This window comes from Pristiophorus japonicus, chromosome 13, assembly GCF_044704955.1.
Source record: "Pristiophorus japonicus isolate sPriJap1 chromosome 13, sPriJap1.hap1, whole genome shotgun sequence".
Classification (NCBI taxonomy): Eukaryota; Metazoa; Chordata; class Chondrichthyes; family Pristiophoridae; genus Pristiophorus; species Pristiophorus japonicus.
Window position 1 is genome coordinate 89,627,270 of NC_091989.1, and position 12,400 is coordinate 89,639,669.

General features: G+C 50.4%; 1 protein-coding gene across 1 annotated transcript in view; it reads left to right on the plus strand.

Moving 5' to 3' along the window:
* Positions 1–373: 373 nt before the first annotated feature.
* slc38a7 (solute carrier family 38 member 7) overlaps positions 374–12,400 on the plus strand; it is a 28,554-nt gene continuing 16,527 nt past the window's right edge. The window contains exons 1-5 of the mRNA XM_070897735.1: positions 374–518; positions 2,053–2,151; positions 3,261–3,318; positions 8,166–8,280; positions 12,088–12,235. Of these exons, the coding sequence (XP_070753836.1) occupies positions 382–518; positions 2,053–2,151; positions 3,261–3,318; positions 8,166–8,280; positions 12,088–12,235 (557 nt within the window). The 5' untranslated portion in view covers positions 374–381. The remainder of the gene's footprint in view (positions 519–2,052; positions 2,152–3,260; positions 3,319–8,165; positions 8,281–12,087; positions 12,236–12,400) is intronic.

Below are 12,400 nucleotides of genomic sequence, written 5' to 3' on the forward strand. Positions count from 1 at the left end.
GGATAAGGGGTAAGCCATTTAGGACCGAGATGAGGAGAAACTTCTTCACTCAGAGAGTTGTTAACCTGTGGAATTCCCTACCGCAGAGAGTTGTTGAGGCCAGTTCATTGGATATATTCAAGAGGAAGTTAGATATGGCCTTTACGGCTAAAGGGATCAAGTGGTATGGAGAGAAAGCAGGAAAGGGGTACCGAGGGAATGATCAGCCATGATCTTATTGAATGGTGGTGCAGGCTCAAAGGGCCGAATGGCCTACTCCCGCAGCTATTTTCTATGTTTCTATGAAACCAATGCCTTGAGAATCCTGCAGAGCGAAAGGGGAGTGTTCTGTATGGAAAAGGTTGTGAATATTTTGCTTTGTTTGCAGTACTTGGAGCATTGATGCACACGCCCGAAGGAGATGCTTCAGTCAACGACCACTGGTATAGTAACCGCAAGTTCACCATCTCGGTCACCTCCATTCTGGTCATCCTGCCTCTCTCCATCCCTAAAGAGATTGGGTTCCAGAAATATGCCAGGTCAGTGCTTTCACCCCTCTGATTTATTCACCCACTGGTCAGTTAGTGAAACAGACCTGCGAGGGACTCTGTTCCCAGCCAGGGCAATTTACTGGGTTGTTGCACATGGTGGGGGCAGAGGGGTAATCTACCGTTCACTCCTTCCTCCCCCCCCCCCCCACATACAGTAATGGAATCCATTATTAAGGAAGCAGTAGCAAGACATTTAGAAAATCATAATACAATCAAGCAGAGTCAGCATGGTTTTATGAAAGGGACATTGTGTTTGACAAATTTATTAGAGTTCTTTGAGGATGTAACGAGCAGGATGCATAAAGGGGAACCAGCGGATGTGGTGTATTTGGATTTCCAAATAACATTTGATAAGGTGCCATAAAAGGTTGCTGCACAAGATAAGAGCTCACTGGGTTGGGGGTAATATATTAGCATGGATTGAGGATTGGCTAACAGAAAACAGAGAGTTGGGATAAATGGGTATTTTCGGGTTGGCAAACAGTGACTGGTGGGATGCCGCAGGGATCGATGCTGGGGCCTCAACTATTTACAATCTATATTAATGACGTGGATGAAGGGTTAGTATGGAATCTTGGCCTTTATTGCAAAGGGGATGGAGTATAAAAGCAGGGAAGTCTTGCTACAGTTATACAAGGTATTGGTGAGGCCACACCTGGAATACTGCATGCAGTTTTGGTCTCCATATTTACAAAAGGATATACTTGCTTTGGAGGCAGTTCAGAGAAGGTTCTCTAGGTTGATTCCGGGGATGAGGGGGTTGACTTATGAGGAAAGGTTGAGTAGGTTGGGCCTCTACTCATTGGAATTCAGAAGAATGAGAGGTGATCTTATCGAAATGTATAAGATTATGAGGGGGCTCGACAAGGTGGATGCAGAGAGGATGTTTCCACTGATGGAGGAGACTAGAACTAGAGGGCATGATCTTAGAATAAGGGGCCGCCCATTTAAAACCGAGATGAGGAGAAATTTCTTCTGAGGGTTGTTAATCTGTGGAATTCGCTGCCTCAGAGAGCTGTGGAAGCTGGGACATTGAATAAATTTAAGACAGAAATTGACAGTTTCTTAAACGATAAGGGGTTATGAGGAGCGGGCAGGGAAGTGGAGCTGAGTCTATGATCGGATCAGCCATGATCCTATTAAATGGCGGAGCAGGCTCGAGGGGCCGTACGGCCTACTCCTGCTCCTATTTCTTATGCTCACACCCAACAGCCCCCCCCCCCCCCCCCATTCATGGATTTCTTGATTTGCAAAGCTGCAGCAACCGTTCTGCTGACTGCCTCATTGATCCTATTCCCCTGCTCCATCACCTTGCAGATTTTGTCTCATCATCCCCAAGCTCGTTTCTTCAAGACCCACCTTGATCCCACTCTCCCTCCCCCCAAATGGAGCACAGTGGAACTTTGGATTCAAGCCATGGTGCTGAGAGGCTGCCCCTGTGCGCCCCCCCCCCCCTCAATGTTGGAGGATGAACACAGCCAGGTTTGTCCCCGTGTTGATCATTTTATCTCTCTCTCTGCAGTACTCTGAGTGTGCTGGGGACTTGGTATGTGACCATCATCGTCATCATTAAGTACATCTGGCCAGACCAAGGTATCAATATCGGGGACATCCCAACCAGGTAAGTGTCTGCTCATGGACCAGCTCGACAGGCGCATTTCATGATCCAGTCTTGGACTTTCCCCTCGGTATCGCTCGCTAACCTTTTTGTCAAGGGTCGTGATCTCGATGGATGCTCGATGACTGGGCCCTCGTGGGGCTGCTGCCCACTGGACTGATTGGTGACCCGCTCCCCCTCCCCTGGTGCTTCGCTCTCTGTCCCCTATCTCTCTCTCTTTCCCCACCCCCTGGGGCCCCGCGCTCTCTCCCCTCCCGCCGGTGCCCCCGCTCTCTGACTCTCTCTCTTTCTACCCCCCCCCCCCCTTCCCCGGGGGGGATGTGAAGCCGATGGTCCACAGAGATCCAGGACATGGACTGCAAATGATGGCAGTCACTGGCCTGGGGTCGGGTGGGAGTCTGATTTTGTTTCTATATGCGGGCAAGAATATCGCACCTTTCACAATCTGTCAACATCCCAAAACACTTTCAGCCATCGAAGAGTGTTTGAAATGTAGTCACTGTTGTAACGTAGGAAACATTTGAAGTTGAGGTTTGCGAAGAGTTTAGTGAATAGGGAAAGACTATTTCCTCTGGGGGTGCTGGTGACGAGGAGACATCGATGTAAATGGTCGTTGAGTGAGAATCGTGGCTCGCGGAGTGGAGCAAGGGGTTTAGTTTTGGGGTGCTCGAACAAAGCCCGCACACACACCCGATGGGCCAAATGGTCTCTCGCTGTGCTGTGAGCCCGTACCCTGCTTTACCCAGCACTTCTGCACATCCTGTGACTCGTTTCAGCCAAGGCCATGTGTCTGGTCTCTGCTATTGGCTGAAAGGAGGGAGGGAGGATTACACTGACCAATAGGGGCCCAGCTTGTGCTCCTTGCGCCCCGGTGGCCTCTTGGGGCAACAACAGCCCCAGAAGATTTGGCGACGTCTCATGGTCCCGGGTCGGGCTGGTGGATGGAGTGAGTGCGGAATGTGAGAGATGCAGACTGGGGGGGGAGGGGGAGGGAGAAAGAGAAAGAAAAAGAAAGAAAAAGAGAAAAAGAGAAAGAGAGAGAGAGAGAGAAAATGTAATATGTTTGTAGAGGTGCCTGTAAGATTAACCCTTTCTTCTCCCCTTCTCCTCAGCCCTTCCTCCTGGATGGCCGTGTTTAATGCAATTCCAACCATCTGCTTCGGGTTCCAGGTACAGTTGTTTCTTCCTGTCCCTGTAGCTCTGCGCTGCTGTTTTTTTATGAATGAGAGGGCAGGTTGCCAGCTCGCCCCAGTGGTTTAATTACACTGGAGTTTCACTGAGTGGGTGGCTGGAGTCGTGCCCTGCTGAAGTTGCATCAGTCAGTGCAAGTGTGGGTGCTATAATTGGCACCCTGCTCCGCTGGGTAAAGCCAGGTTCCCACTCACCCTGGAATGTGGACGTTGGGCGAGAGTGACCTCTGGTTTGCCTGTGATGCTTCCGTGGTTGAATGGCCCCGTAGCAGATGGTCAAATGTAGCCAATTCTGGGAAATTTCTCCCCGATTCCCGGAGCCGATCGTGCACCAGGAGTCTGCGGTGGTTCACGATTCATCACAATCTCGACTAACTGGCAACTTGCCCCTTTAAAACTGGGAACATCGGCCTCTCTCAGGGACTTGGCCTTTTCCCTTTTAAAGTTCATCCTCCTCATCATCCCCCTCATCATCATCATCCCCCTCATCATCATCATCCCCCTCATCATCATCATCATCCCCCTCATCATCATCATCCCCCTCATCATCATCATCCCCCTCATCATCATCATCCCCCTCATCATCATCATCCCCCTCATCATCATCATCCCCCTCATCATCATCATCCCCCTCATCATCATCATCATCCCCCTCATCATCATCATCATCCCCCTCATCATCATCATCATCCCCCTCATCATCATCATCCCCCTCATCATCATCATCCCCCTCATCATCATCATCCCCCTCATCATCATCATCCCCCTCATCATCATCATCCCCCTCATCATCATCATCCCCCTCATCATCATCATCCCCCTCATCATCATCATCCCCCTCATCATCATCATCCCCCTCATCATCATCATCCCCCTCATCATCATCATCCCCCTCATCATCATCATCCCCCTCATCATCATCATCATCCCCCTCATCATCATCATCATCCCCCTCATCATCATCATCATCCTCCCATCATCATCATCATCATCATCCTCCCCTCATCATCATCATCATCCTCCCCTCATCATCATCATCATCCCCCTCATCATCATCCCCCTCATCATCATCATCCCCCTCATCATCATCATCCCCCATCATCATCATCCCCCTCATCATCATCATCCCCCTCATCATCATCATCCCCCTCATCATCATCATCCCCCTCATCATCATCATCCCCCTCATCATCATCATCCCCCTCATCATCATCATCCCCCTCATCATCATCATCCCCCTCATCATCATCATCATCCCCCTCATCATCATCATCATCATCCCCCTCATCATCATCATCATCATCCCCCTCATCATCATCATCATCATCCCCCTCATCATCATCATCATCATCCCCCTCATCATCATCATCATCATCCCCCTCATCATCATCATCATCATCCCCCTCATCATCATCATCATCATCATCCCCCTCATCATCATCATCATCATCATCATCATCATCCCCCTCGTCGTCGTCGTCATCCCCCCCACTGACTGAGCCCTGAGGTCGTGTCGTACCCAGTACCATCTCCAGAACCCCTCACCCCGGGCAGTGACCAAAACTGGACACCGTCACGAGCGTGGATGTGCCAGGAGGGTATTTAGCCTAAGCAGCATGCTCATTGGTCCCAGCACTGTCACCAGAACCCCCTCACAGCTTGTGCACAGCAAGTGATCGCGTATTAACCCCCAAGGCCACAGTGCAGCCTGGTTGAGGACGCTGATGTTGGTGCTCCTGTCCTCCCAGGAGATTTGTTGGATCTTGCGGAGGCATTATTGGTGATATATCTCCAGTGACTTGAGGTGTCTACTGTACATGGTCCACGTCTCTGAGTCATACAGGAGGGCGGGTATTACTACAGCCCTGTAGACCATGAGCTTGGTGGTAGATTTGAGGTCCTGATCTTCGAACACTCTTTTCCTCAGGCAGCCAAAGGCTGCACTGGCGCACTGGAGGCGGTGTTGAATCTCATTGTCAATGTCTGCTCTTGTCAAGAGACTGCTGAGGTATGGGAGATGGTCCACGGTGTCCAGGGCCGCGCCGTGGTTCTTGATGACTGGGGGACAGTGCTGTGCGGTGAGGACAGGCTGGTGGAAGACCTTTGTCTTACTGATGTTTTCGTACACCTCAGTGAATACATTGACTATGACTAGGAGTTCAGCCTCTGTATGTGCGCAGGCACAGGAGTCATCCACGTACTGATATCCGCCTGTTATCAGCCACTGGGAAAGTCATCGCTAGAGTCCTCCTCAACCGTCTTCTCCCCGTGGCTGAGGACCTCCTCCCGGAGTCCCAGTGCAGATTCCGTCCCCTACGGTGCACAACAGACATGATCTTTACAGCGCGACAGTTGCAGGAAAAATGCGGGGAACAGCACCTGCCCTTAGTCATGGCCGCCTTCGACCTTACAAAGGCCTTTGACACTGTCAACTGCGAGCGTCCTCCATTTCTGATGCCCCCAAAAGTTCGACACCATCCTTCGCCTGCTCCATGACGACATGCAGGCCGTGATCCTGACCAACAGATCCACTACAGACCCAATCCACGTGAGGACCGGAGTCAAACAGGGCTGCGTCATCGCGCCAACCCTCTTCTCAATCTTCCTCGCTGCCATGCCCCACCTCACAGTCAACAAGCTCCGCACTGGAGTGGAACTAAACTACAGAACCAGTAGGAACCTGTTCAACTTTTCCCATCTCCAGGCCAGATCCAAGACCGTCCCAACCTCTGTCATCGAGCTACAGTACAAGGGCGACACCTTGTTAAGGGAAGATCGTGTTTGACTAACCTGATTGAATTTTTCGAGGAGGTAACCAGGAGGGTCGATGAGGGTAGTGTGTACGATGTAGTGTATATGGACTTTAGCAAAGCTTTTGATGAGGTCCCACATGGCAGACTGGTCACTAAGGTTAAAGCCCATGGGATCCAGGGCAAAGTGGCAAGTTGGATCCAAAATTGGCTGAGGTAGGAAGCAAAGGGTAATGGTTGATGGGTGTTTTTGTGACTGGAAGGATGTTTCCAGTGGGGTTCCACAGGGCTCAGTACTGGGTCCCTTGCTTTTTGTGGTATATGTCAATGATCTAGATTTGAATATAGGAAGTATGATTAAAACATTTGCAGATGACACTAAAATTGGCTGTGTGGTTGATAATGAAGAGGAAAGTCATGGGCTGCAGGAGGATATCAATGAACTGGTCAGGTGGGCAGAGCAGTGGCAAATGGAATTTAATTCGGAGAAGTGTGAGGGCTAATAAGGAAAGGGTATACACATTAAGCGGCAGGCCACTTAATAGTGTAGGTGAACAAAGGCACCTTGTCCACAGATCCCTGAAAGCAGGCCGGGTGGATAAGGTGGTTAAGGTATACGGAATGCTTGCCTTTATTGGCTGAGGCATAGAATATAAGAGCAGGGAGGTTATGCTTAAATTGTATAATACTCTGGTTAGGCCACAGCTGGAGTACTGCGTGCAGTTCTGGTCGCCGTATTCTAGGAAGGACGTGATTGTACTAGTGAGGGTGCAGAGGAGATTTACTAGGATGCTGCTTGGAATGAAGAATCCTAGTTGAGGACAGATTGGATAGGCTGGGTTTGTTCTCATTGGAACGGGGGAGGCTGCGAGGAGACCCCATTGAGGTGTACAAAATATTGAGGGGCCTGGATATAGTGGATCTATTTCCATTGGTGGAGGGGGCATAGTTTTAAAGTGGTTGGTGGAAGGTTTATAGGAGATTTGAGGGGGGGGTTTCTTCACGCAGAGGGTGGTGGGGGTCTGGAACTCACTGCCTGGAAAGGAACCCTCACCACGTTTAAAAGGGGATTGACAGCCAGGGAAGATGATTGAAGACGGGTGAGACCAAATGGGCTGAAGAGGTTGTTGTGTCGATACAAAGAGCAATAGCACCACCCAGTGACGGAAGCTCAGAATTGCAGCTGTCTGAGCCCCGGTTCAGCACTGGAGGGAATGAGCAGCTGAACTCGGCTCAAGAAGGAGCAACAGTCCTTCAAACATTTCTTTTGCCCAGAGACCAGCCCAGGGCCATCCTGAGATCATGTTAATCCTCCAGAATCTCTCACTGCTTCAGAAAATTAACTCTGGAAAGAAAGACTTGCATTTATATAGCGCCTTTCATGACCACCGGATGTCTCAAAGCGCTTTACAGCCAATGAAGTACTTTTTGGAGTGTAGTCACTGTTGTAATATGGGAAACGAGGCAGCCAATTTGCGCACAGCAAGCTCCCACACACGGCAGTGTGATAATGACCAGATAATCTGTTTTTGTTATGTTGATTGAGGGATAAATATTGGCTCCAGGACACGGGAATAACTCCCCTGCTCTTCTTCAAAATAGTGCCATGAGATCTTTTACATCCATCTGAGAACAGACGGAGCCTCGGTTTAAAGTCTCATCCGAAAGATGGCACCTCTGACAGTGCAGCACTCCCTCAGCACTGCACTGGCATGTTAGTCTAGATTTATGTGCTCGAGTCCCTGGAGTGGGACTTGGACCCACAACCTTCTGACTCAGAGGCAAGAGTGCTACTCACTGAGCCACAGCTGACACTGACTCTGCCTTGTTTTGTACAAGGGTCAGTGTCCAGCTGACTTGGGGGCAGGGGGGGGAAGAAGAAAGAGACGGGGCAGAGGGGGGAGAAGAGTTGGGGACAGGAGGAGGCCATTCAGCCTCCGATCGTAGAGAAACATCTGGGGCCAAGATTGTTGATTGGCATGTTGTGAATGGTGCTGATAAATGCGTTCTCTCTCTCTGAATAATTCCAAGTTTTGCCGGTCTCTCTTTACTTCTGTTTCTGTTCTGTTTCCAACAGTGCCACGTGAGCAGTGTTCCGGTGTTCAACAGCATGGAGAGGCCGGGGGTGCGATGCTGGGGCTGGGTGGTGACGGCGGCTGTGGTGATCTGTCTGTTTGTGTACACGGGCACAGGTAGGGCACACACCCGTTCCAGTACTGAGCGAGTGCGGGGGGTCGCTACAACAACAGCTGCCGTTTATGTAGTGCCTTAAAACATCCCAAGGCCTTTCAATGTTTGACAACGTTTGACACTGAGCCCCATCAGGAGCTCTTAGGACATGACCAAAAGCTTGGTAAAAGATGTAGGTTTTAAGGAGCATCTTAAAGGAAGAGAGAGGTTTAGGGAGGGAGTTCCAGAGCGTAGGGGCCTCGGCAGCTGAAGGCGTGGCCACCGATGGTGAAATGTTGAAAATGAGGGATGCACAAGAGGCCAGAATTTGAGGAGCGCAGAGATCTTGGAGGATTGGCGGTCTGGAGGAGATTAGAGATAGGGAGGGGCGAGGCCATGAAGGTATTTGTAAACTAGGATGAGAATTTAAAAATTGAGGTGTTGCCAAACCGGGAGCCAATTAGGTCAGTGAGCACAGGGGTGATGGGTGAGTGGGACTTGGTGCGAGTTAGGACACGGGCAGCTGAGTTTTGGGTGAGCTGAAGTTTATGTAGGGTGTAAAATGGGAGGTCAGCCAGGAGAGCACTGGAATAACCAAGTGTAGAGGTACCAAGGGCATGGATGAGGGCTTCTGCAGCAGATGAGCTGAGGCAAGAGGTGAAAGTAGGCAATCTTGGTGATGGAGCGGATATCTGGTCGGAAGCTCGTCCTGGAGTCAAATAGGATGCCAAGGTTGCGAATGGTCTGGTTCAGCCTCAGACAGTGGCTAGTGAAAGAGATGGAGTCAGTATCTAGGGAACTGGGTTTGTAACGGGGGCCGAAGACAATGGTGTCAGTTGTCCCAATATTTAGTTGGGGGAGATTTCTGCTCGTTCAGGACTGGATGTCGGATAAGCATTGTAACAAAGCTGAGACCGACAGTGAGTGAGGTTGGCTGCAGCGGAAGCAGGGCCAGCACGTCCCCTGGTGAGGGTGATGGGGCAATGCCTGACTGCGCCCTCTCACCTGTTCTCTGTTCCCCATCGTCCATCTGCTGTGAGTGGAGAGAGAGCCTCACTCGGGGCAACACCCAGCGGCAGTGTCGCTCAATCAATCCAATCGAAGTGCGACTGATATCAAACTATCGTCGGGGTCCGTGCCCCTCTCTGGCAGGTATATTGGTGTCTTATCCAAAATGAGGGCTTGCCTAAGATGGAAGGGAACAGTGGGTGTGAGACCGTTGTGCCTTGATGAGGAGGTTAGAGGTGGAGCAGGTCAGTCACTGCCCTTTCACCTCTGGGACCTGGATTCAAATCCAGTTGTAACTGTCGGGGTGAGCATTCCCTCACTGGCTGCAGGGGCCTTTGTGAAATCAGTCTGGCCATTCTTCATATACTAGCATGGATTGAGGATTGGTTAATGGACAGAAAACAGAGAGTCAGAATAAACAGGTGATTTTCGGGTTGGCTGGTTGTAACTAGTGGGGTACCACAAGGATCGGTGCTTGGGCCCCAGCTATTCACAATCTGTATCTGGATGAGGGGACTAAATGTAATATCTTCCAGTTTGCTGATGATACAAAGTTAGGTGGGAATGTAACTTGTGAGGTGGATGCAAAGAGGCTTCAAGGGGATATAGACAGGCTGAGAGTGGGCACCATCATCATCATCATCATAGGCAGTCCCTCAGAATCGAGGAAGACTTGCTTCCACTCCTGAAGTGAGTTCTTGGGTGGCTGAACAGTCCAATATGAGAACCACAGACTCTGTCACAGGTGGGACAGATAGTCGCTGAGGGAAAGGGTGGGCGGGGCTGGTTTGCCGCGCGCTCTTTCCGCTGCCTGCGCTTGATTTCTGTATGCTCTCGGCGATGAGACTCGAGGTGCTCAGTGCCCTCCCGGATGCACTTCCTCCACTTACGGCGGTCTTTGGCCAGGGACTCCCAGGTGTCAGTGGGGATGTTGCACTTTATCAGGGAGGCTTTGAGGGTGTCCTTGTAATGTTTCCTCTGCCCACCTTTTGGCTCGTTTTCCGTGAAGGAGTTCAGAGTAGAGCGCTTGCTTTGGGAGTCTCGTGTCTGGCATGCGGACAATGTGGCCTACCCAGTGGAGCTGGTCGAGTGCGGTCAGTGCTTCAATGCTGGGGATGTTGGCCTGGTCGAGGACGCTAACGTTGGTGCGTCTGATCTCCCAGGGGATTTGTAGGATCTTGCGGCAACATCGTTGGTGGTATTTCTCCAGTGACTTGAGGTGTCTACTGTACATGGCAAGAACATGGCAAATGGAATATAATGTGGAGAAAAAAATAGAAAAGCAGAGTAGTTTTTAAATGGTGAGAGATTGGGAAATGTTGGTGTTCAGAGGGACCTTGGGAGTCCTTGTACATGAATCACTGAAAGCTAACATGCAGGTACAACAAGCAATTAAGAAAGCAAATGGTATGTTGGCCTTTATTACAAGAGGGTTTAAGTATAAGAGTAAATACATCTTACTGCAATTATATAGGGCCCTGGTGAGACCACACCTGGAGTATTGTGTACAGTTTTGGTCTCCTTACCCAAGGAAGGATATACTTGCCATAGAGGGAGTGCAACGAAGGTTCACCAGACTGATTCCTGGGATGGGGGGATTGTCCTATGAGGAGAGATTGAGTAGATTAGGCCTATTTTCCCTAGAGTTTAGAAGAATGAGAGGTGATCTCATTGAACCATACAAAATTCTTACAGGGTAGATGCAGGGAGGATGTTTCCCCTGGCTGGGGAGTCTAGAACCAGGGGTCACAATCTCAGAATAAGGGGTTTGCCATTTAGGACTGAGATGAGGAGAAACTTCTTCACTCAGAGGGTGGTGAATCTTTGGACTTCTCTGCCCCAGAGTGCTGTGGAGGCTCCATCGTTGAGTATATTAAAGACAGAGATCGATGGATTTATGAATATTAAGGGAATGAAGGCATATAGGGATAGTGCAGGAAAGTGTAGTTGATGTCGAAGATCAGCCATGATCTCATCGAATGGCCGACTCCTGCTTCTAATTCGAATGTTCCTACCCCAATTTCAAGTTGACAATGGGATTCACACAAGCTCTTAAATAAGCTAGTTGCTTGGTGCTCGTATGGTGGTGTAGAAAGTGTGGGGAGCGGAGCTAGCACTGATGCAGTACGGGCCATGATTGAGCCCAAGACATTGTTGAGACAGTGTAGAGGAGCTTTACTCTGTATCTAACCCGTGCTGTACCTGCCCTGGGAGTGTTTGATGGGACAGTGTAGAGGAAGCTTTACTCTGTATCTAACCCCGTGCTGTACCTGTCCTGGGAGTGTTTGATGGGACAGTGTAGAGGAAGCTTTACTCTGTATCTAACACCGTGCTGTACCTGTCCTGGGAGTGTTTGATGGGACAGTGTAGGGGGAGCTTTACTCTGTATCTAACCCCATGCTGTACCTGTCCTGGGAGTGTCTGATGGGACAGTGTAGAGGGAGCTTTACTCTGTATCTAACACCGTGCTGTACCTGGGAGTGTTTGGGACAGTGTAGGGGGAGCTTTACTCTGTATCTAACCCCATGCTGTACCTGTCCTGGGAGTGTCTGATGGGACAGTGTAGAGGGAGCTTTACTCTGTATCTAACCCGTGCTGTACCTGGGAGTGTTTGGGACAGTGTAGAGGTTGAGTGGTAAACAAGTAAACATCATGTTCCATTCCCATCATTGACTTGTGGCCCTGTGATCAGGTGATCTATCTGTGTATCCCGTGGTCTGTGCACGATGTCTGAATCCCGCCCCCGATGGGGGCACTGTACTTGTCCCCGGGGGCTGTGGGGCCCAATGCTTTCTGCTTGCTGACGGTATGTGTCTCTCCAGGAGTCTGTGGTTTCCTGACGTTTGGCTCCAATGTGAACGTTGATGTCTTGCTGTCCTACCCATCAACTGATATCGCCGTCACCATTGCCCGAGCCTCCATCATCCTGTGTGTGCTCACGTCCTATCCCATCCTTCACTTCTGCGGCAGGTAAGGCTTCGGTCTGGGCCTGGGGTGGGGGGCGGAGGGAGGGGGGGGGGGAAGGGGATAGTCGACAAAGGGCCGTCGGCCCATCCAGTGTCAGCACCTTTAACTGCTCGCTCTGAGCACAGGAACAGGAGGAGGTCATTCAGCCCCTCCAGCCTGTTCCACCAT